At 42.5% G+C, this 25,344-nt stretch overlaps 1 protein-coding gene across 1 annotated transcript in view; it reads left to right on the top strand.

Moving 5' to 3' along the window:
* Positions 1 to 25,344, top strand: part of PDZRN3 (PDZ domain containing ring finger 3) — a 267,871-nt gene that overhangs the window by 10,252 nt on the left and 232,275 nt on the right. The window contains exons 2-3 of the mRNA XM_052637657.1: positions 7,305 to 7,391; positions 15,074 to 15,181. Of these exons, the coding sequence (XP_052493617.1) occupies positions 7,305 to 7,391; positions 15,074 to 15,181 (195 nt within the window). The remainder of the gene's footprint in view (positions 1 to 7,304; positions 7,392 to 15,073; positions 15,182 to 25,344) is intronic.

Below are 25,344 nucleotides of genomic sequence, written 5' to 3'. Positions count from 1 at the left end.
TCCTGAACGTGGAGCTTCTATTTCTGCTTGCAACTTACCTGCTGTGGATGGCTCATGCCACGCCCCCTTCTCCCAGGTTACTGAGTCTCTGCCCTGTCACCCTTGGAAAGACCTAAGCAGCTTCTGAGGAGGCCCTGCAGTGCACTGGGGCCTGACTGTCTGCTTGAGTTGGATTCTGGGGTGGAGATGGGGGGGCTGAGCATCTGGTAGAGCTTCGTGCCCGCTTCCCATGGAACCAGTGCTGGCTGGACTCCAGAATATGAAGGCATCGTTGTTTCCCATCCCCTAGTTAGGGCTGTAAGTGAGAGCTCCTCGCCCTCCCAAGGACTGGCTCTGGAGGGAAGAGACCCTGCCATTCAGGAAGAGAAATAAAATAGGGGGCAACTCAAGGAAAAACTGCCAAGGAGGTACCATCTCTTTTCCATTTTTCTTGTCCCTCCCCCCCGCCCCCCGCCCATCACGTTCTCTTACTTTAAATTTTTGTTGGAATATAGCTGCTTTACAACGCTGCTCTTCGTTCCTGTTGTACCGCAAAGTGAGTCAACTATATGTACACATATGTCCCCTCTTTTTTTGCATTTCCATGCCATTTAGGTCACCACAGAGCACTGAGTAGAGTTTCCTAGGCCAGCAGTCCCTGACCTCGTTGGCACCAGGGACCAGTTTTGTGGAAGACAATCTTTTCCAGGGACTGGGGGCTGGGGATGGTTTTGAGACGATTCAGTATGATTTATTGTGCTCTTCATGTCTGTTATTATTACATCGGCTCCACGTGAGGTCGTTAGATCCCGGAGGCTGGGCGCCCCTGCCCTGTGCTGTGCAGTGGGTTCTCATTAGTTACCTGTTTTATCCACAGTGATGTATACATCACTCCCAATCTCTCTCTTCCCCTTTCTTCTCCGCCCGTCAAGACTCAGTCCTCTGGTAGAATTGGAAGCTGTCCCAGTGTCTCAGTAGCCCTCCAGTGTCCTCTGTCCGCGGCTCCTCCCTCCACTGTCCGTATCCAAGTCCGCACTTTGACTTGATGTCTCTTCTGTCCTGTCGTGAGGACATCTCCCTCCACGCCTTGCGACGTCCTTTGATTCCCCTCCTCATACCCCAGCCGTGATCAGTACCCTCTGCCTATCCTATCTCCATGGCCCTGAAGCTCCAGGTTTGGCCGGGCTGCTCCCCTGTCTGCATCATGTCTCTCTCCCACCGCCTCCTGGATAAAATCTGCCTCCTGGCCCTTCAGCAGCCCTCGAACACCGTGCCGCTCTTTCTCCAGACTTGGGAAGAGGAGAAATGTGTACGTGGGTATAGATCCCATTTGATGGCCAGATGTTGTGATGAACACGTAACTGTCTTTATTTGCTTAACTGCAGGCCTCAGCTCTCCCAGACTTGCCGTAGACTAAGTTAATTTAGGATTAGACATTCTCCATTTCCGGGGTTTTGTAGCAGAGTCATTTATGTGGTCAGAGAGTACCATGGTGCTGTGTTTGGCTCGTGTCTGGAGTCCTTGTTATTGTCCAAGCCCTGTACAGAGGCACTGGGCAGGGATAGTCCCATCTCATTCATGTTTCAGAAGAAGCCATTATTCTCCTCCTCCTCAGAAGGAGAAAACTAAAATCACGTTCTGACTCCGAAGTCCAGGATCTTAACTATCACCCTGTTTCCATGAAGGGCACAGTATTCTTATGACACCCTTCAGGGTATAATAGAAACTCTGATCTTTGCCACTGTTGGTGCACAGCCCAAAGAAGCCTTGCTTAAAACTCTAATTAGAAAATGAATTAAAAGTCTAATCCTTCCTGACATTTAAAGTGAAGGCTGAGTATTTTGAGGCAAAGGGGTTTAGGGTAGGGTGTACACGTTTACCAGCACAGTAGCAAGAACTTGGCTGTTGGAGTCCGTGGATTGGGTTCAAACCCCGCCCTTCCTTCTTGGCAGCCACGTGATCTTCAGCAAGTGTATGCAATTCTCAGAGCCTCAGTTTCCCAGGTACAGAGCTTTGATATAATACCTGCCTCAAAAGCCTGATGTTTTCGTTACTCAGTTGTTTATGTGAAAGAGAGCTCTTTCCATCTTTTATTTTATACCAAGACATTGAGAAAGTTTCAAAGCATGGGTCATGATAAACTACCAAGACAGAGCAATATTAATTAAATTTTCCTTTAGATGAATGATGTTACTTACAAATGTAACATCTGTGAATAGCCAGGAAAGCAGCATTGATGAGAGCCTTTGTCCTTATTCCATTTGTCCATCTCTTGAGATCTTTGTTTCTCAGATGGTTAAGAATCTGCCTGCAATGCAGGAGACCCAGATTCAATCCCTGGTTTAGGAAGATCCCCTGGAGAAGGGAATGGCAACCTGCTCCAGTGTTCTTGCCTAGAGAATCCCATGGACAGAGCCTGGAGAGCTATATAGTCCATGGGGTCACAAAGAGTTGGACATGACTGAATGACTGACACTTTCACTTTCTTTGCTTTACTGGGTGGAGTATAACTGAATGAGAATCATTTAAATACCCTCTATCCTGATACACTTTGAACGGAGGAACAGATTAAATCATTAATCAGAAATTAAAGTTAATCTGTTAACATGGTATTATGTGAAGCCTCCTGTTAAAATTCTCTATTAACATTTCTTCTGAAGAATAGTAAACAAAAATAGTTCAGGTTGCTTAGGGGGAAAGAAGTGGAAAGGAAAAATCAGAATGGAGCTTAGGGTGTTGGAGAAAAGGAACTGACCTTTGAGAGTTAGAGAAATGAAAGTAATTCAGTCTAGCCAGAGTGTTTCTCTTCTCCGTCATCACTCCCAGCATCATGTGTTGAAACTTCCATGTGGTGGCTCAGTTCTGTAAATTAGTCCTAAAATAGGCAGCGTCACCTAAAGCCAGTGTGAAAGCCTGCTGGACCACAGACTGGGTCAACACGCTTCTAGAAAAAGAGAACGTGCTCTCTTATCCCCTGCGGTGGATTGCATCTGGCAAGGAGGGTTAGAGGGTTAACTTAACTGTTAACATGATCAGTCTTTGCAGATTGCTGTTTGGCTAAATGATGTTGTTTCAGGCATTGTCTCAATTCATCTCCATTGTCCCTGGAAAGAGATCTCTGAGTTTGGGACCAGACCTAGGTGTCTCTGGGTATCTCAGGTTGGATCTTTTGGAGATTAATAGTTCAATAAAGAGTTAAGAGTTTTGTTCTGATACTGGTTTCCTGGCCAAGACCTCCTATAATGAGTTTCTTTGTGGAACTTTTTGGAATGCCATCAAGGGAATCAACTTGGGTGGGACCTAAGATGTTGCCAGCCTACAAGGTACTGTTCTACATTCCACATGAGAAGGATGTTAGTGTGGAGAATTGAGGTCTAGAATCTAGGAGATCTTGGGTTTAAATGCCACTGACCTCTTACTAGCTCTTTGACAAGCTTTTTTAATCCTCCCAATCTTCCCACCTATATCTTGAGAATGGTAACAGTGCCAGTTGATAAGATTGGATTATTAGACAAAATAAAGCACTTAAGTGCTCAGTATAATTTCCAACACATGATAAAGAGCCAGTAAAAGTTAGCTGTTATTGTTGTTAATGTAATAGGATTTCTTTATTTTTCATTTTTTAAATAAATAGTTGTCACGCAGTAGCTTTTAAAATGAGTCTGTTTTAATCATTTAGCTGTGTATTCTCCTTTTTGCATCATTTGAGGTCAGTTTTCATTCCAATCCCAAAGAAAGGCAATGCCAAAGAATGCTCAAACTACCGCACAATTGCACTCATCTCACACGCTAGTAAAGTAATGCTCAAAATTCTCCAAGCCAGGCTTCAGCAATACATGAACCTTGAAATCCCTGATGTTCAAGCTGGTTTTAGAAAAGGCAGAGGAACTAGAGATCAAATTGCCAATATCCGCTGGATCATGGAAAAAGCAAGAGAGTCCCAGAAAAACATCTATTTCTGCTTTATTGACTATGCCAAAGCCTTTGACTGTGTGGATCACAATAAACTGTGGAAAATTCTGAAACAGATGGGAATACCAGACCACCTGACCTGCCTCTTGAGAAATCGGTATGCAGGTCAGGAAGCATCAGTTAGAACTGGACATGGAACAACAGAGTGGTTCCAAATAGGAAAAGGAGTACGTCAAGGCTGTATATTGTCACCCTGCTTATTTAACTTCTGTGCAGAGTACATCATGAGAAACGCTGGACTGGAAGAAACACAAGCTGGAATCAAGATTGCTGGGAGAAATATCAATCACCTCAGATATGCAGATGACACCACCCTTATGGCAGAAAGTGAAGAGGAGCTAAAAAGCCTCTTGATGAAAGTGAAAGAGGAGAGTGAAAAGTTGGCCTAAAGCTCAACATTCAGAAAACGAAGATCATGGCATCTGGTCCCATCACTTCATGGCAAATAGATGGGGAAACAGTGGAAAGAGTGTCAGACTTTATTTTGGGGGGCTCCAAAATCACTGCAGATGGTGACTGCAGCCATGACATTAAAAGACACTTAGTCCTTGGAAGAAAAGTTATGACCAACCTAGATAGTATATTCAAAAGCAGAGACATTACTTTGCCAACTAAGGTCCATCTAGTCAAGGCTGTGGTTTTTCCTGTAGTCATGTATGGATGTGAGAGTTGGACTGTGAGGAAGGCTGAACGCCGAAGAATTGATGCTTTTGAACTGTGGTGTTGGAGAAGACTCTTGAGGGTCCCTTGGACTGCAAGGAGAACCAACCAGTCCATTCTGAAGGAGATCAGCCCTGGGATATCTTTGGAAGGAATGATGCTAAAGCTGAAGCTCCAGTACTTTGGCTACCTGATGCGAAGGGTTGACTCATTGGAAAAGACTCTGATGCTGGGAGGGATTGAGGGCAGGAGGAGAAGGGAACAACCGAGGATGAGATGGCTGGATGGCATCACTGACTCGATGGATGTGAGTCTGAGTGAACTCCGGGAGATGGTGATGGACAGGGAGGCCTGGCGTGCTGTGATTCATGGGGTCGCAGAGTTGGACACGACTGAGCAACTGAACTGAACTGAACTGAACCAGAGCTATCTGCCTTAGATTACTGTGACCTGGCAGTTTCTATCATTGATTAGTTATGAAAGCCAGAAATGTAAGCTATGTATGATAACTCACTCAAATTCCTATGTATTTCTTTTTCAGCTCTCTAAGATAACAAAGCAAGATGTGGACTTAGCAACCTTGTCCATTTCCAGGGCAGAAAGATATAAACTGTTTCAGTTTTCAAAACGTGGCATTTACATCTCCAAACTATTAGGGTGATTCTGCAAGTTTTAGTCTCTTTAATTTGAAAGTTGTTGTTAGTTCAAATTAATGATAAAGATTGATAGCATTGATGAAAGTGAAAGTGGCTCAGTCGTGTTGGACTCTTTGTGACCCCATGGACTGTAGTCCATGGAATTCCCTAGGCCAGAATACTGGAGTGGGTGGCCGTTCCCTTCTCCAGTGGATTTTCCCGACCCAGGAATTGAACCTGGGTCTCTTGCATTGCAGGCGGATTCTTTACCGACTGAGCTACCAGGGAAGCTGGATGCTCTGAATGGTGGTACTGTGGATTGGACTTTTTTTTTTTTTAAGTAAGTAAATGGTTATCATTAATGAGGCTCTGCTGTTTTTTTGTCAAGTACAGTAGCTTGATAGAGACTGGCTTCTCTTATATTTATATACTCTATTTTCTGTATCGAGTAAGTGACAGAAATGAATCTTTTGTTTCAATCTGCAGAAATGAAGATTTTGTCATTTTGTTCTTATCTAATACATAGTTATTCCATCAGAAACAGCCTGTTTCTAATAGTAAACTATCATTTTCATTTTTTACAGCATTTTAGTAATTGTTGCTAACTCTGTGACATTTTAAAAAATATTTTAAGTTCTGCTATATACTAAACAGTCAGGAGAAACAAGCTTGCTTACTGAGAATGTTAAGCCCAGGGAGATAATTTTATACATTGAGACCTGCTGATCTTTAATGTATGTGTGAATGTGCATGTGGCTATGTTGTGCATTTTTCCTGGCCAAATGTGGAAAAGGTTTTTACACTGACAATGGTGGAGCAGTATTTTACATTGAAAATGGTGGCAGGAAAAACCCACTGGGCACTGCAGGTCAGAAAGTGTGGCTTTCTTTGCCAGCATGGTGTTCAGGTCAGGTAGCTGCATTCATGTTATTCAAATGTTGCCATTTATCCCCCTCCTCCACTCCTGCCAAAGTATAAGGCTCAAGTTGCACCAGGAAGCAGTAAATATGAGAATAAAACCTCTTTTGTGATAAGCTGTTAGTGCTGTTTTTGAGAAAGCATATAATGAAATATTTCATACTTTTTTTTAAATGCCGCATTTAAATGATACCCTGTTTAAACAGAAAATGTGAGTGAAGCAGTTGCAAATTTATAGCCAGTACGTGTGGACTTTTGCATACCATTCGAATAGTTGGAACCCTTTCAGTGGTATATCAGCGAGGTTAGTATTCATGTCAAAGCCTATTAAGTGATAGTTTGCACAGAAGGTGAGATCTATTTTTATCCATCTGTCTGTTACTGGAGAGTGTTGGTTGGGGGGCCCTGGCATCTCCCTCTTCTTTGACTGTTAAACATTGTGCCTCTGAGACCTGCTGGGGCCACTTCTGCTTGTTTGATTTAAAGTGGCTCACGCGGTCCCACCTGCCTTAAACAGAGTGTTTTCTGTTCAGCAGTCTGCATCTCCTCAGGACTGGACAGTCATTACTTTGTGAAAATGCCCCCTCCTCCCTTTTTAGTAAGATTCGGGATTTTCCTTGTTCCCACCCCTGTTTGAGTCTGACGTTTTAAGCGCTATTTCTTCCCCCAAGTCTCCCAAACACAGATGACTATTGATGGGCTGTATGTGTGCCCAGGCTTCTGAGGGGATTGCTATTGGAACCTTCCGTGGCATATTTAAGGTGAATGCTGCTGTTGAGAATGGCTGGAGAATAGAGGTAGCCGTCGAAACAGCCAGCCTATGGTGGGCTGGCCAAAGCGAAGATGTGTGTGCAGAGCAAGGTGTCACCAAGAGGAAATGTTTGTTACTTTTGTCTGGATGTCTTCAGATGTTCTTAAGTGCTCACCACAGGGTCTGATGGGATCTAGAAATGTTTGTAACCTCCTCAACACAGACCAGAGTTTCAGCATGAGCCTCCCAAATTTTCTGGATTAAACTTCTCTAGAGATACAGGGTTTTTAATGATCAGGTTGGCAATCCATGAGTCCATTTAGATAGAAAATTACCCCCATTCTTTTCCTAAATGTTAATGAAATGTTGAACTCATTTATTCCCTGCAGGGTGAAGAAACAAAAAGCCTGACTCTTGTCCTGCATCGGGATTCTGGCTCCTTGGGATTCAACATCATTGGTGGCCGGCCGTGTGTGGTATGTTAGTTGTTGAGATGGGTTTTACAGGTCCTTGATGTGGCTGGGAAAGGGGTCAATGACTGGGGTGTGAAGGGTAGGAAACCTTGCTCACTTCATTCTGCTCTAGTTAGAGATCATTGTGTGTTTATCATCTTCACACTCTGGGGTTTCTATCATCTTGTTTTTTATTAAGGCATAGTTGATTTACAATGTTGTGTTAATTGCAGGTGTACAGCAAAGTGATTTGGTTTGGGGGATTAGTTGTGGTCTCCTAATGTAGCATTGTCCTAGTCATACAATGGCGAATCCTAGCTGTTTAGCTTTGAAGAGTTCATGTCTAGTTTGATAGCAGTTGAACTGAGAAAAGTCACGTTAATATGTGTGGAATTCTGCTAAGTTTTCTGAGACAGCCTGGATAGGAGGGGAACTTGGGAGAGAATGGATACATGTGTATGTATGACTGAGTCCCTTCACTGTTCACCTGAAACTATCACAACATTGTTAATTGTCTATGCGCTATGTTTAGTCACTCAGTCATGTCCGACTCTTTGCAACACCATGGACTTTAGCCCGCCAAGCTCCTCTGTCCATGGGGATTCTCCAGGGAAGAATACTGGAGTGGGTTGCCATGCCCTCCATCCAGGGGATCTTCCCAACCCAGGGATCAAACCCAGGTTTCCCACATTGCCGGTGGATTCTTTACCATCTGAACCGCCAGGGAAGCCCAAGAATACTGGAGTGGGTAGCCTATCCCTTCTCTAGCGGATCTTCCCAACCCGGGAATCGAATCAGGGTCTCCTTCATTGCAGGTGGATTCTTTACCAGCTGAGCTACCCCCTCTATACAAAATAAGTTTAAAAGAAGAAAAGATTGTGCGGTTACACTGAGGGGCTTTGCTGGAGTCGGGGCTCCAAGACAGTCAGTCTTGTCAGGACTTCTACCCGCCCTTCATCAGTCAGGGGCCATTCCCTCATTTGTGGGCTGGTGTATCCTTTGCGCTTCCCTCTCACTGGAGCTGTTTGTTCACCCCGTTCATCATGATGCCCTCCTCCAGAAAGGGGAGGCTGAATTCAGATCTGTTGATTTAACTGCCAGGAAAATGTCTGCTGAGAGGGCTCTGGGGAGGTGGCAGAGGATGTTTTCCGGAGTCTCACCTTTCACGTGGGATGCCCAAAGTATGTGTCATCTCTTGTTCTTTTCCTTTTCCCAGCCTTTCCTCATTTGTCTCAGCTGGTAAAGAATCTGCCTGCAGTTCGGGAGACCCAGGTTCAGTCCCTGAGTAGGGAATATCCCCTGGAAAAGGGAATGGCACCCCACTCCAATATTCTTGCCTGGAGAATCCATGGACAGAGGAGCCTGGCGGGCTATAGTCCATGGAGTTGCAAAGAGCTGGACACAACTGATTGACTAAAATCAAACATCTTCCTCATTAGTCAGCTTAAGATAGTCAAGGAAAAGGGAAAGAAAAATCAGATTCACTCATTCAACAATTAAGCATTATACAAAGGCTATTTGCTATGGACTTGAAGATACTGACCAGGGAGACTGGATCCCTCTGGTCATTGAGTTTATGTCCTGGGTGATATAAGGCAAGAAACAAGTATAAAGAGTAATTACAGATTGGGAGAAAAACAATGAAGGGGAAAAAATGGGAGAATGGCTATACTACATACCAAGGAGAAAGGGGCATCATTGCCCAGAGTGATCAGGAAAGAGGGGAAGGGATAGAAAGCCAAATCCTAAAGGATAAGAAGATGTCAGCCATCTGGATGTAACTGATGTTTGCCCTGCCTTCATGGAGCTCATGTCCAGGTGGAGAAACTGATGCATTGGAGAGGGAAGCACTGTTCTCACTGATAAAACTCTGTGCGTGAGTTCAGCTAAAGATTCTTTAGGAGGCAGTTAACCCTGGGGAAGAAGGCATCATGGGGCAGGCCATTGAAGCTGGGTTCTGAAGGATGAGTAGGAGTTTGCTAGATCAGAGGTCCATATATAATATATTTAGCTGAACAATCTTCAGTTCAGTTCAGTTGCTCAGTCGTGTCCGACTTTGTGACCCCATGAATCGCAGAACGCCAGGCCTCCCTGTCCATCACCAACTCCCGGAGTTTACTCAAACTCACGTCCATCGAGTCGGTGATGCCATCCAGCCATCTCATCCTCTGTCGTCCCCTTCTCCTCTTGCCCCCAATCCCTCCCAGCATCAGAGTCTTTTCTAATGAGTCAACTCTTCGCATGAGATGGCCAAAGTATTAGAGTTTCAGCTTTAGCATCATTCCTTCCAAAGAACACCCAGGACTGATCTCCTTTAGAATGGACTGGTTGGATCTCCTTGCAGTCCAAGGGACCCACTGTAGGAAGACATTTGGACATAGTTGGTTACAAATTATACATATGTTTACTACTGAACTAATATTACCTGTCTTATAAAAGTTACATGCTAAAGAATCATTTAAAATGATAAAATATGAATATGATTTTTAATATCCTGTTTCATCATTCCACTGTGTTTCATTGCAAGTACCCATCTTTGAAGGCCACTGAGATAAAAGAAAGTGGACAGACCCAGGGAAACCTGGACAAGGACAAAGACAGAGTTGAGGAGTAGCAGGACGTGGTCAGAAAGAGGCCAGAGAAGAAGAGGCAGGTTGTGATTAAATTCCCTTTGCTTTTGGCCAAAGCCACAGTTTCAACAACAAACGAGCATGGTTTATTGCAAGAAAATGACAGCTTAGTAGTAGGTGATACGTAGTCATTAAAATGATGAACTGCTACATGATTTGCCTTGTAAAATATGTTTTAAAAAGACTACTTCTAGATAATGAGGTTAAAATAGAATGAACGTTGGTTGGGGCAAGGAGCAGTCCGCCTTGGCTGAGCCCTAGGAGTGTGGACATACCCTTGTTCTTCCCATCATCTTAGGGGAATTCTTAAACTAAAATGATCTCTGTGCTCAATCACTCAGACATTTCCTACTCTTTGCAACCCCATAGACGATAGCCTACCAGGCTCCTCAGTCCGTGGAATTTCCCAGGCAAGAATCCTGGAGTGGGTTGCCATTTCCTTCGCCAGGGGATCTTCCCAACCCAGGGATTGAAACCAGGTCTCCTGTGTCTCCTGCATTGCCAGGCAGATTCTCTACCACTGGCACCGTTTGAGACACCCCAAATTATGTCAGCTTGGGACTTTTTTGCTTTTCCCTTTTTTTCTGGTTGGCTGCCATCCCAGGCAGCATGTCATGGTGCTGCTCTGATTCAGTCCCTGCTGCTGAGGGTCAGGCTTTCCAGCTGTGAGAGGGGCTGAGGGAGCCAAATGGGGCTTGACTGGCTCAGTTATGGTCCCAGGACCACAGGGACTCAATCCTCCACCTTATCATCAGGAGAACGTGTTTTGCCACTTGGCACATGTAACAAGACAGTGGCTGCAGTTGGTTTTTATTCATAATTATTCATTCTCTCCCTATCCGTCATTACCATTACCATTTTAAGAAACAATTACAGTAAAGAAAGATGCTTTTCATTTTTAGACATTTTGAAAGCTTCTGTAGCCCAAAGAGTCCAAACCAGGAAGCTCTCTTCTCTGCACACCAAAGCATATATATAGAAAAGGGGAGCCTAAATTTTGCAAAATGCCTGAAACGGAGAGGCAAACTCAAGGCTTGGCAATTGTTGTCAGCCAACAATGGGAAAGCCCACAAAGATGGTATTTCATTTCTGCACCTCCCCAGGGATGAAAGGATGCTTCCAAGTTCACTAGAAGGCAGTTTTGTTTTGTTTTTCTCAGAATTACCAAAAAATATGTTTTAGGTCATTTTCTTTTTCCTTTAAAAAAGTGGTATAAGCACAAACTAGACTGATTTTTGTAGCATTAAAGGACTCTCGGTTTATGTGGTCTTTTTGCAAGAACTCCATGCATAGCCCTGGGGAGGGAAATTGAATTCCATATGCATGTGTTTGCCATCATGTTTTTAAAAACGTGTCCTGATTAGCAGAAGCAGAATAATAAAACCTAAATGGATTCTGCCCTGTTGCCTGGAAATCTGGCAGGTCATTGAGAACATGCTAAAAAGCCAGGATGAGCAACAATGTGTACTCATTGTTAGTTACTGGAAGTAGAAGGCAGGGTGAATGACATGTGTGTTTCCCAAGGAATTCCTGTGTTGGAGGCTTGGTTGAGTTGTGACATAAGCCCAGCGGGGGGGCTCTGACATAAGGCTTTTCATTGCACCATGCAGTACTTAATGCTCTTAGCAGAATCACACCACCCATTCACGAGTGCTCGGGTCCCTAAAGAAACAGCAGCCAGTCTGGTGTAGCAGACCTTCGGCCTTTGGCAAGTTTACTTCATTGTCTGGCATCCCTGGGATGCAAACAAGCCCTTTCATTTTTCTGTTTCTCAGGCCAGCAAACCCAAACAAATCCTGTCATTTGGTTCACCTTGGTGCATAGCTCTACCTTAAAATGTGGAGCCACCAAACAAAGAATAGAGAGATGTGTTCTGAGAGGATCAGGAATGTTCTGGATTTGGTTTTCTCTGATTTTGTGCTTTCTATGTTTTTTACATTCTGTTCCCATCCCTTATCACAGTCTTCATATGACCTCAGTTTGGTGTTTGCTCTTGCCTGTCCCTCTCTGATTTTTGCTGGGACTTTCTGATGCACCTTAAGATAAATTACTTCTGTTCAAATGTATTATTCTGCAAAACCAGCCAAAACCAAAATCTCAGCCCCTATCTCCTCATTCCTCCCTAGCCGAGAAATGCAAAGCAGTTCAATCAGAGTAAACACAGATCTCTTTTCATTTGATGTATTGACGTCACGTCTTACGGAACTTGAGCTTGTCCATAAACCCTTTGTGGTCAATTGAGACTCTTCAGGGTCCTCTGGTGGAATATTCCATAGCCTGGAATGCTGAGTTCATGTGTATTTTTGAAATTTTTCTCAATGGGAGACAATGTTGCAGCACTTAGAGTCTGTGTAAGAGAATCAGCCTATCCTTAGTTGGAAAAAGACCTTTGCCACTTTTTAGCTGTATGACCTTGAGTAGGTCACTTAATCTCTCTGTCTCAGATTTCTTTCATCTATGAAATGGATATTTATACTACTTACCACTTGTGGCTCTTATGAGGATTAAATGATGGACAGAGAACACTCATTATGTACCTGGCTGTTGTTGTTTTTTAGCCGACTTTGCGACCCCCTGGATTGTAGCCCATCAGGCTCCTCTGTCCATGGGATTTCCCAGGCAAGAGTACTGAAGTGGGTTGCCATTTCGTTCTCCAGAGGATCTTCCCGACCCAGGGATCAAACCTTGTCTCCTTTTTTAGCTAACGATTCTTTACCAGTGAGCCACCTGGGAAGCTCCATGTACCTGGTACCTGGTGTGTACTCAGTAAATAGAAGCTGTCGCACTTCTCTGTGCTTGTATCTGAGATATGCTTGCAACTCGTGCGTCCTTAGTAGTGGCTGTGAGAGAGAGGGAAGTCTCAAAGAAATTCAGGTGGGAAAGGGTTAGCGTGCAATAGGCCTGAGGGAAGGGCTGTGATGTTGGGCAGTGGTATCTTTGTGGGCCGCCTGATCCAGCTCAGCACCCGCAGTCTTACTGACCCACCCCCCTGGAAGAGTGTTGAGGGAACCCAAATGGCAGTGGGAGATTTATCTTTGTCTTGTGGGGATAGATGTTGAGAAAAACACTCAATGCTCATTTTACATTGTGATTTTAGTTTCTTTTGAGTCCTGTTATAACATTATATAGTGTTGTGTGTGTGTCTTTGTGAGCAGCAGGGCAGGGAGGGGAGAGCAGAGTTGGGGGGAGTGTGTGTTTTCCCACCATGGTTCCTGTGTTAGACTTCAGGGGGTAGACTTCAAAGTCAGCTCTCCCCTTCTTTAGAATATAGGGTTTGGGGTTTGTTTAATTTTTTAACAAATGGAATTTTGATGTATTTGCATTTGATGTATTTGTATTTTACAAATTTGATGTATTTGTATAGAGAAATGATTACTGAAGTAGATGTTCTTATGGTGTTATGGCAGCGAAATCACAAGGATGGTGGATTTGGGAGTTTTTTGTGGAACATCCTGAATTTACTTCCTAAATCCTTATGTTCAGAAACAACATGCGCTTTTGCCGTTTCATTTCTAAATCCATCTGTTAATCACGAGAAATTTAATCCATGCTCTTGGAAAGTATTCATCCCAATGCTGTTTGGAAAGAAGTTCATGAACAAGCTGTGAGGGGTTTTTTTTTGTTTTGTTTTGTTTTTTAATGAGTTTGTTGAAGCTTTTTTATTTTAAATAAAGGAAAGACTTTGAGCAGTGAGCTGTCTTCTTTCCCAGAGACTTTCAGACTGAAGTTTGAAAGATCTAAAGGGATTCAAAGAGATTGGAGATCAGAATTCATTAGGATTGAAGAGGTGGGGGATGGTGCGTGGTGGGGTTTTCTGATGCAAATCACAACAAAAATGAAAAGCCTATTTTCACCATCAGATAATTGAATTTAAATTTTTAATATTACACTTGTGCTTGTAAGGATATGAGAATATACTTTGTTGAATGAGCTATCAGTAGAGGCTCTCTGAAGGGTAATTTGGCAACATCAATAAAATATGCATACTCTCAACCCAGCAGTTCCATTGCTAGGGATTTGTAGCAATATATACTAGCAAAGGTATTTATTTTAAAATACAGGTAGAAAGGTATTGGAGGTGATACAGTGTCTAATAGCGACTAACTAGTGTTAGTAGCTGTTGTGTCTGACTCTTTGCAACCCCATGGACTGTAGCCCTCCAGACTTATCTGTCCATGAACCCAGGTCTTCTGCATTGCAGGTAGATTCTCTATCATCTCAGCCAGCAGGGAAGCAACAACTGGAAACAGTACTAATTACTCCTGTGTGAGGATTGATTGTCTAGTCACTTAAGGAATTGAGGGTGACGGTGGGTCAGATGGTGAAAAATTTCTAACATTTTCAAAGTTAAGTGAAAGAGGTTGAGTGGAGCATAATCCCATTTATGTGTATAAGAAAGGAATAGATATCTGTTTAGGAAGGTGATGGGCTTCCCTGGTGGCCCAGGTGGTACCAGGTGGTGCCTGCAATGCAGGAGACGTGGGTTCAGTCCCTGGGTCAGGTAGATCTCTTGGAGAAGGACATTACAACCCACTCCAGTGTTCTTTCCTGGGAAATCTCATGGACAGAGGAGCCTGGTGGGCTAGAGTCCATGGGGTTGCAAAGAGTTGAACATGACTGAAAGACTAAGAATTTCACTTAGGAAGGTGATACATTAAAATGTTTTGGAAAGGGACTTCCTGATGGTCCAGTGGTTAAGATTCTTGAGTTTCCACTGCAGAGGGCAGAGGTTCTATCCCGGGTCAGAGAACTGAGATCCCATATGTTGTGCGGCCTGGCCAAAGAAAAAATGTTTTAGAAAGGATGGATTAACTGCCAATTGATGCTACAAAGGGATAGAAGGACTGTGGGTTAGAGATGGAAGGGACTTACCATTTTATACCTTTTGGTCTGACTCAAATTATTTTACCATGTGTTAATTTTAGTTTAAAACAGATATGAGGGGAAACAGCTGACTTCTACCCCCTTGCCACTAGTGACACCAGCAAGAGTCCATTCCTGTTTTAAGAGTGTTGGCTTGATTTTCTTGATCAACTTAATGCCTAGCATTCATGCCTTTGTTTTTTTAACCCAAAGGACAACCAAGATGGATCGTCCAGTGAAGGAATCTTTGTATCCAAAATAGTTGACAGTGGGCCCGCAGCCAAGGACGGAGGCCTGCAAATTCACGACAGGATTATTGAGGTATGTGAACACTGCCAGGGTCTTTCATAGGCAGAATGTCATGCAGTCTTCATCCGGCTCAGGGCTAAATGTTTGTTGGGGAGGAAGGCCTCAAATGGTGGCTGTTTGGGCGGGAGACAGATTTTTCTGATTGTGTGGGACCACATTGGGTGTTGATTGCTTTGGTGTTAAGTTTTTGTTTATATTCAGTATAGAGAAGCTAAAGTATGAGTGGCTTGTTGACGATTTGGCTCTTTTCACACGGCTGTGCATCTGATCTGTGTGCTTCAGTTGGAGCTTCGTGTGAAAACCTCTGGGGAGCTGTGTGTTAGTTAGAACCAGATGAGCAGTCCCTATTGTGCAAGTGGGGACTCTGTTCAGGTTGGCGACCAGGGGGTAATTGTGTCGGCTTTGGGATCACTCTCATGTCCTCGGAGCTCACGGCGCACAATTATTTCTGCATATGTATCATTCCCCCTTTTCTGTGTCTTGCCTGTTGCCAGTTGAACCAGTTGCTTGACTTAAGGGTTTGCAGACCAGGATTGATTTTCAGGAGGATCACTTATCACCACTGTTCTCATTTTCAGCTCTTCACTCATCATTTTAAACTTCTGTGTAGGAGGTTTCTAGTTTTCTGCTGGGGGAGGTAGCTACTTCTGCCCAATCATAGGACCCTTGGGAATAGGGTTAGTGCCCTAGCTTGCCCTGAGCTGCTGAAAGGGAAAGAGTTGTTTATGTGGCCTGCTTGTGTGGGCTCTCATTGCAAAGTTTGATATGTGACTATTTTTTGTTTGTGATTTTGACAATTTTGATTGTTCTTTTTAATGGGTGAATACGTGGGCTCAATTTGTTGGATTTTCTATGAGGGGAAAAAAATTAAATGTGAGAATCCAGGATGAGACGTTGAAGCCCATAAAAAGCTCACCCATGTGCTGTTGCCATAATATAGCACGTTATATAGGAAACTAGAAAAATGGCCCTATGACCACTGGATGTTCTATGTTCCAAACACATTTGCATAGTATCTATAGTTCTTGAGTGTATTTCTGGCCTATTTCAGACGTTAGACTGACTGGAAGCTCTGGCCATGGGATAAGCCACAAGGGAGACTTACATAACAGAAAAGTGGCCACATGCTTCTGGGAAGGGAACCTTGGGAAGAGAAAGACAGAGTCTCGCTTTTCTGGTCTAATTTGGATGATTTCTGCGATGTTCAGAGTAGCACAGTTCAGGGAAGTTTATATCCTCAGGAAAATAGATGGTTTTATCTCCCCAAGAAAACAAACTAAACAAGTTATGGTATAAGAGTTACTCTTAGAAAGAGGGGATGCAGTGTGAAAACTTACTTACTGAAAGGATGCTTGATCTTGTTTTAAGGACATTATTAACCATGCTACATCCTCCTTGACTTTTTAAAGAGTTCTTAAACTTGGAACTCTTTGTGCTGCATGTTTTAGGGTCAGTCTTCCTACTTCCCAGGTCAGCGGAGTGGATTTTCCCTGCCAGGAATTTGTTTGGGCAGGACGCTCTTTCAAGAGTTCAAATGCATCCTTTAACGTCTTCTGTGAAGAGAGAGAGAATACATTTTCTGAGACTATTGTTCCAAAAGATAAGTACAGCTTCCGTTGCCAAGGGTTTGGTGGAACAGCCAGTTTCTCTAAGTAATGGAATTTCATTGCTCTTATGTTTTGCAAATGAGCAATGTACAGCTGGGCAGGATTTTCTCTTGGCAAAGCGGGGATCTGTATTTGAAGTGTTCAGTACGGTTTCTGGTAAGTCACATTCTGCTTTTGGACAGAATGTAAAATATTAATCATGTTCCCAGCGTTGAGATGGAAAAAGGGATGATCCCAATAGAGAAACAGTAGATGTGTTATTGCAGTTGACGCCCCGTGCCCTTCTCAGTCAGATTCTAATCTCTTTTGACATGACGCAGTGATTCCCATGCCTGAAAATAATGTTCCCCGGTTCACCTCATCTTTGTCTGAGTTTATTACCAGGCATGAATTTGATTATTTTAAGTGTGCATGTGGGTTTTATCACTAAGAAGAGTCAGGGGTTTTCTGGTTTTCTGTCAGATTGCTTCGTTTTCAGAGGAGTGGGCAAAGTCCCGCGAGACTTTGACTGTAAGAACTTTCATTCTGATGAAAGGATGCTTATATTAAATCCATAGGGACCAAGTGGGTCTTGTCCGCAGCAGAGTTGTCAGCAGTTACCCTGTTCCTACTGCTCTTTGTTCCCTAAGGATGGAACTGTAGATCCCACCCACATCAGAGCCAAGCACACTCACCTTGGTTTTATAAGAAATACTGTGAAATGCCATCAATACTATCATGAAACAAAATTCACAACTAACTTTTATATATTGGTTTGGCCAGAAAGTTCCTTTAGGTTTCTCCATAAGTTGAATTATGGAAAAACCGGAATGAACTTTCTGACCAACCCAATACATACGCACCCAGCGGTGGATATTGTACTGTCCTGGAATAGAGGAACAAAAGGGAGATCATTTATAAAAAAATGTATGGATCAGTGTGTAAATGCTCAGGCATGACAACATTAGAAGACGCTGTGATGTTTATTGCCATGGTTACACAGCCCCTTGCCTGCTGGGTCCACGTGGGCGGTGCTATGGATTCAGGCATCGCCTTCCACGCTTGCGTTTTCCAGGGTGGTGAACAGATTGTGGTTATGATATGGCACAAAAAAACTGCAGTCTTCCTTTGATCTACACACATCTGTGTGTATGTATTTTTTTTATTGTGGTAAAATATACATAACATACAGTTAACCATTGTCTCTATTTTGAAGTGTACTTTCCTGTGGCGTTAAGTACACGCATGCAGTCCTGCAGCCATCACCACCGTCCCATCTCCAGAACTTTTTCCTCTTCCCAAACTAGAACTGTAGCCACTAAACCACCCCCCTCCCCCTCACCCAGGTCCTGGTTGCCCCCTTCTACTTTCTGTTTCTATGCATTTGACAACTCTGTGTGCCCGATGTAAGTGGAATCACACAGCATTTATCTTTCTGTGTAAGCGAATGAGTAAGCACCGTGTCCTTTAAGATTGTCTGTGTGCTTGTAGCTTGTGTCAGGATTCCTTTCTTTTTAAAGCTGAATGCTATTCTACTGTATGTGTAGAAGTATATACCATATTTTGTTTACCCGTTTCTCCATTGATGGATGTTTGGCTTGCTTTCACCTTTATGCTGTGGTCAGTAATTCTGCTGAGAAAATGGGTGTGTAATCTGTATGTATTTAAATTGCAACCCCCAAAACCCCCTTAGTGTTTATATGTAAGACAGAGTTAGAGTCTGCTCTCGGGTACTTATTAAAAGTGTGTTATTTTGTCTTTACTATTGTCTGGAATGATATGGGGAAGTTATCCTGAAAGTCGAATAATCCTTCACTATCCAAGACTCTGTGCAGTGTAGGGCTTCTAGCATCCCTGGTCCCCACCTCGATCTTTGCGACAGTGAAAATCACTTCCGTAGATTTCCACCAGTACCTCTGGCTATGATAGGGACCCCAAAGAGGATGACTGGGGTAGAGATTTGTCCTATTCCCAAACCTTATGATGCCAGGCGCCTCGCGCAGAAGCTTGTTCATCATGCTCACCTCTCATTTGGTGGTAAGTGAGTTTCTCTAACAGTTGTCTGGGTTAAATGCAAGGTCCTGTTTCTGCTTTGAGATAATAAATGCAATTCTCCAAATGCAGTGAAGGCAGGAGAGTTAAGCCCTCTGTTGCCAGCAACCTTTATTTTGTACAGTCCTCTGTAAATACGTGTTCATCTCGGGAGTGTTAGATTTGGAGACTGAGACATGTAGTCACAGAAGTTGTGTACCCTCAGTGGCCTTTGTGTAAATCAGTCGTTCTCTGTTTTCTCCAGCTTTAGTTGGTGTGTCATTGCTAAGAAGTCTGAGTCAGAGTTGACTAGAATGAATTAACACTGTCTTCCATTCCCAAACTAGGCCACTTGGTAAAGCAGGATTTTACTTAGTGAAGATAATATTCTCCCACCAACTAAAGTTGCAGAATGGCAAATGGATTCATCTGGAAAGGCATTTAGTTTTAGGAAAAGCAATAGAAGATGCTCTTTTTTTCTGTTTATTTTTTTATTTTGACATAATTTCAGACTTACATCAGTGAATTCCTCTACAGGTTCTACCGAGGTTCCCTCAATATTAACATCTACTTTATCCTTTTCTGTCTCTGCCCCCTGTTCCTAAATACATCAGTGTGTACTTCTTAGGAATAAGACCTTCTGTTATATAACTGCAGTCCAGTTGTCTAAATCAGGGAATACACATTGGTAGCATACTGTTGTCTCGTCTACAACATTTAGTCAGATTTTTGAGCATATAATGTCTGTGATAGCAAGAGCAAATCCCAGATCGTAGGTTTTATTTCGTTGTCCTATATCTTCAGTTTCCTTTCCTTTGGAGCAGTGCCTCAGTTTTGTCTTCCTTGCTACTGATACTTTTGCAGAATGCAAGCTGGGTCTTTTGTATAACCTCTCTCAGTTTGGTATGGATTCCGGTCCTACATTCTGGGTAGGAGAAGAGATGGTGTGTCCTCCTCGGTGCATCCTGTCAAGAGTCACGTGATGTCACTTTGTCCTTTTATTGGTGATGCTAGCTAGGACTGCTTGGTTGAGGCCTGTCTGCCAGATTTCTCTGCTGTGCAGGTGCTGTTTTCTCCTTTTTTCTTGTATCTTGTTGGGGTAGAGGGGCTTTGTTGAGGTTGTGTTAATATCCTGTTAAGACTCTTGTACGCTGATTTTCACATCCACTTATAGGTTTTCCTTGAATTGTTTGTTATTACAATGGTTGACAAATGGTGGTTTACTGACTACAGTCCTTCTGTGTTTATTAGTTGTAAGAAAAAGTGTTTTTTCCTCCCTATTTTTTCTGCCTATCTCCATCTCTCTTTTTGCCGGTTTCAGTACGGACTCATGGAATCTTAAAATTTGTGTTCACGTTGGCCAGTTTGGGCCAGAAGGACCTCTTTCTAACTAGTTCCTCTATCCTTTGATGTGTTCCCATCACTTTTTGAGCACTTGTTACTTTCTAGAACCTCAAGGTGTCCCGAGCTCATCTTGTACTTTGCTGGCCCCAACTCTAGAATCCACTTTTTTTCTAAGTAGCTCTAACTCCATTGAGTGGAGCATGAGTGGCATTTAGAAATCAAAATTGGCTGCTAGCATGATTGTTACACTTGAGGTTTCATTGTTCCTAGGCACTCTCAGCAGACAGTTAGAAAATATAAACATCTATGCATGCACACAACATTATCGTCAACAACAGCACACATCTCTCCATGTACTTCTTTATTCATCCTTTTATGTATTAATATTTTGAAAACTATGCCTGTATCATTACATCCAATTCCAATCCAAATCTGCATGGTTAATTTTTTCCTTCTCCTTTGAGGATTGGTAACTCCTAGTGGGATCCCTTTTGAAATAGTAATGAATATACTCTCTTCTTTTGAATCAACTCACTGATATTTACTTAGATGTTATCAGTGAACTAAAAATTGTTGATGGAAATTATTTAAAATATCTCCACACTATTTTTATTTCCATTTCTTCAGGAAAAATATGCTATAAAGTATATGATTTTATAATTATACTCTTCTTTCATGATAGGGGAAAGAAAGGTTCAGTATTTCTTGTGTAACTGTGTACAGGAAACTTACTGTTGCTAAACAGGCAGAGATGTGCACAAGTCATTTGGGGGTAATATTCAAAATAAACATGTGGTCTCTGCCCCTGTCCTCTGTACTGACGTGTGCCACACTCAGCAGAGAGGAAAGAATTCTGTATCAATTACTGTCTTAAGAAGTATGGCCTGTTCTTGTCAATTTGAGATGTCTAACTTTGTCTCAGTTACACAAATACTCTGTGTTGATGAAAGAGATGGTATAATTCAAGCTATGTTGAGAAATTCTTTTTTAGCTGCAAAAATAAACAGGTTTTAGAGACCCCTTATTAGTAATGGATTCCAGCTCTGTTTCCAGAGGCAGAGACTAGAGTTTCATCTTAGATACTAACTGCAATTGGTGCCAGTGTTGAACCCTGGATTGCGTTGTGAAAGGATTCTGAGACAGTATCTGGATTGAGAGGGATGAATGTAGTGACCATTTAGAGATGTTTGCCTTGGACACAAGAGAGGTGGGGTGACAGCTTAACTCTGGATTTGTTATCTCTGGATGGACTCAGATGTTTTTGGAATGACAACATTATCATTTGGAAGTAATGAGTCTCCTTTCATTGGCAAAGTGCGTATTTAATAATAATGTATCAGCTTTCGTTGGCATAGTGCATATTTAATAATAATGTATCAGCCATTCTTTTCAGTCTTCAGATGTAAAATACAGAAAACAATACCTTTGTTGGATCTTGGTTTTTTCCCCCGCTGTTTAAGAACTCATTTCACTTCCATCTGTTCTTATAATCTGTACTGCAGCAGTAGAAGTTCTGGCAAAATTAAGGCAACTCCTTTCTTTGCTATTGGAAGGCACACACTGAGGTGGAAAGAGCCCTGAGATTTAAATAAAAATTAAACCTAAACCCCAGATTTAGGTTTCTACTCAGTTATTCACTCTGTGGCTTTAGTGTCCTAAATGCTGAGTCTCAATTTCTTCATCTCTAAAATAAGAAGAGAATTACACCCTGCCTCCCTTGCCTGTCATGTTGTTTGAGTAGAGCTTGAAGATAACGTAAGTCAAAGGAGTTTTGCTGTTAAGTGCAAATATAAAGAATTGTTTAGTTTTGTTTTTCAAATTAAAATTTTAGTATCTTATACAAGAACTCAATACCAAAGCCAAGTGTGTAAGTCAGCAATAATACTTCTGAGATTTGTTTTTCCCTTGCATATTTTAGCCAGAATGTAGTGCTACTATAGGACTGTTGAGAAAACCTTGATGTATTTCAGGAAGATATACTTTCCAGAATTAACAATGTGATCAATTAACACCGAGTATTTCCTCTTTACTCCCAGTTGCCTTAAAAAAAATAATATGTATTAATTTTTTTCTAATGACTGTAGTGACTTGGTTTTATTGCTGTTGTTATTTTCTTGTTACAATTTTGCCATTAAAACCAGTTTTTCAAAAAGAATAGAAATGGCAGACTAGGGTTTTCAGTGAACATCTTTGTAACAGATATCACTGTACACCAGCCAGATACACTAGGTGAAGACTGGAACATATGCTGTGGGGCAGTTTGTTTTAAAGGCATTTGTATATATATTAGTCTTTTCACAGGAAAAAAAAATACTCTGCCTTAATAAAACATTTTAAGGTTTTAAATAAAGTTGTAGAGTGGGATTATGGGGAAACTTTTAAGTTTTTAAAGTCACATTTCCAGAATGTTGGAATTCTTCTGCCCAGAAGTGAGTGTTCATTTTTATAATCCACAAAAACAGTGAAAGTGAAAACTGTGGTGAGCTAGAAGTTTCTTTTGAATTTCATGTATCACAGTGTTGACTCCTGCTTGTATGTTTCCTTCAGAAGTTACTTGCCATTCTCTTTTCCACCAGCTCCTAGCACGTGGCCTGGGGTACAGACTGTGTGGGCAGCCTATTGAAGTGCCCCCTCCCATCCATCCTCTGCCCAGATGATCCGAGTTCACTGTCTCTTGACACTGTATTGTGTGGGAGTTGTGACTTCACAGAAATTTTAAATCTATCCCTCTGGGTCAACCCTTAGTAAGAAGAGTTAATTAGCTCTTCCACAAAGTGCTTTAAAATCAAGGATAAATCAGAAGTGACTGGCATCCCCATTAAATTTTTCCGATGAAGATTAGGTCCAAAAATTAAGTCTTTGGTAATTTCCCAACAACAGCAAGACAGCAAATCCTTGACAACAGTGCAGATAAGATACAGTTTCTGTTCAGTTGTCTTCTCAACCCTTAAGTGTGGGGGTTTTCAGAACAAGAACCCATGTCATGATTTTTTTTTTTAATGAGCTTTTGTCTTTCAGTCTGTTGGTGTAAGACACAAAGAGCTAGATGCACTTTTATTGAATTTGGAAGGAATGTTTGGACTGCGTGTATGACTCTTTGCGACCCTACGAACTGTAGCCTGCCAGGCTCCTCTGTCCGTGGAATTTTCCAGGCAAGAATACTGCAGTGGGTTGCCATTTCCTACTCCAGGATGTTTGGGATGGTCTGACAACTACGAATTGTATGTAAAATAAGCTCTGTGGGAGAAGCCCTGGGGGAACCTTTCAAAGCAGTGGGTCCACATCATTTGGAAACAAAATCTGAGCACAGGGCCTACAGATGAGGGGCCGGGGCAGGAGGAGGGAGTGTTGGATTGTGAACTGTCCATGGGAATTACACAGTGAAGACTCGGTCGGATTGGCAGCTACAAGTGCTGATTTGCGGTTACGCCACTTTCACTGAAGACTCCCTATAGCCCAGGGTGGGAAGCTGCAGCACCATGGTTTTGTCTGATGATGGCGAATGGTTCCCATGAGCCTCCAGGGGAGGGCAGCTGGGACGCCGTTCTCTGCCACCCCGCTCCGAGGGACCTTTGGTTTTGTTTTCTCTACTTGTCTGTGTCTATTTTGACTGTCATTTGAAGTGCAGAGCGCCTGGGTCCCACCCTCTCTTCTCCTGAGGATGGCACTCCCTGCTTCCTTTTGGCTTGTTTGAGTCTCTTAATTTCCATCTTTTATCACTTTCTCTTTTCCAGCTGTTCCTAGTGAGTCAGTTGACAGCTCTGGGGACCAAGAGAACTAGAAGCCTAACAGCCTGTGGTTTCTTAGCCACTCCCCAAAGAAACATGTTGGTTTGTTTTTTTAAAATAAGCTAAGTATACTTATGTTTTATTTTTCAATATCTGGAGAACCTTTGGGGCAGATTAGAAGATGCTGACAGACTGTAATCAAGGGAGGCAGTTTTTGTTCTTTTTCTAGAGTGACTGTTGCTGGGACATTAGTGTTTCTACACATGTTGATTTGAGAATTCATTAACCAAAGACATGCAACTCATATTAGGTGTTTATTTAAAGAGTTGAAGAGGTAATAGACTATATAGAGTGATCACTGGTCATGGGCTTGTTGAAAATCTTTATGTTATGTGAGTTCTTGGACCCCCGGTAGAAGAAGAACCATCAGCAGGCGTGTGTTCACCTGTTGGAGGCAAGTTGTAGTCTCCCTAATACTGAGATAGGCCAGAATGAATGGTGAGCTCGTATGTGGTCCCTGGCTCTGGGAAGTTTCCGTGTCAGACCAGTGGACAGAGGAAGGTGGCTGACACAAGGGTCATAAGAAAGGCAGTCAGCATATAGAGTGGTTAGGAGTCAGTGGACTCTGGACTCAGATCAGATTTTTAGTTCTGGTTTTCCCATTGCCAGCCTCGCAAACTTGGACAAGTTTCTTCTCTCCCAGCAGTGCTTTCTTCTGTGAAATATGAAAGCCGTGTGGGCATACCAGGGGGGTGCTGCAGGTCCAGTTTCAGACCACTGCAGCAAAGCAAATATCACAGTAAAGCGAGTCACACAAACTGTTTTGGTTTGCCAGAGCATTTAGAAGTGATATTCATGCGATACTGTTAAGTGGCAATAGCATTCTATCTTAAAAAATGAACAGACCTTGTTTTAAAAATACTTTATTGCTAAAAAAGGCCTAACATCACTGATCACAGATCACCATAGCAAGTATAATAGTTGTGAAAATGTTTGAAATATTGTGAGAACTATCAAAATGTGACACAGAGACACACAGCAAGCAAACACTGTTGAAAATGATGTCAATAGAATTGCCTCACTCAGCTTTGCCACAGACCTTCCGTTTGTAAGAAACCTAGTAATCTTCAAAGCTCTATTAAAGACAAGGCACAATAAAACAAGGTCTGCCTGTACATATATCCCAGGGTTGCTGCAAGAAAGAGTATAATACATGTGTCTGAAAACTGTAAATTTGGCTCCAGAATAAACACTCCACAGGTGGTTAGCTTTGCTGTGTTTCCTGTCGTTCTGCAGGGCCTGGACTAGGACCTGCAACAAGCCAGAACTTTGATGACTGTTGTGTGGCATGGTTTCATAAACCCAAAATTACAGTTGTGACTAGATCACTTTAATTTGTTTTAGATTTCTTTTATTTAATTAGTGGCCCTTTGAATCTGGATGGAGAAAGAGCTGTCACTTCCTAAGGCCATATAAATCTTAGTAA

Source organism: Budorcas taxicolor, chromosome 1 (assembly GCF_023091745.1).
Source record: "Budorcas taxicolor isolate Tak-1 chromosome 1, Takin1.1, whole genome shotgun sequence".
Classification (NCBI taxonomy): Eukaryota; Metazoa; Chordata; class Mammalia; order Artiodactyla; family Bovidae; genus Budorcas; species Budorcas taxicolor.
Note: the sequence above shows the minus strand (reverse complement) of the source record. Positions and strands in the feature narration are given on the sequence as shown.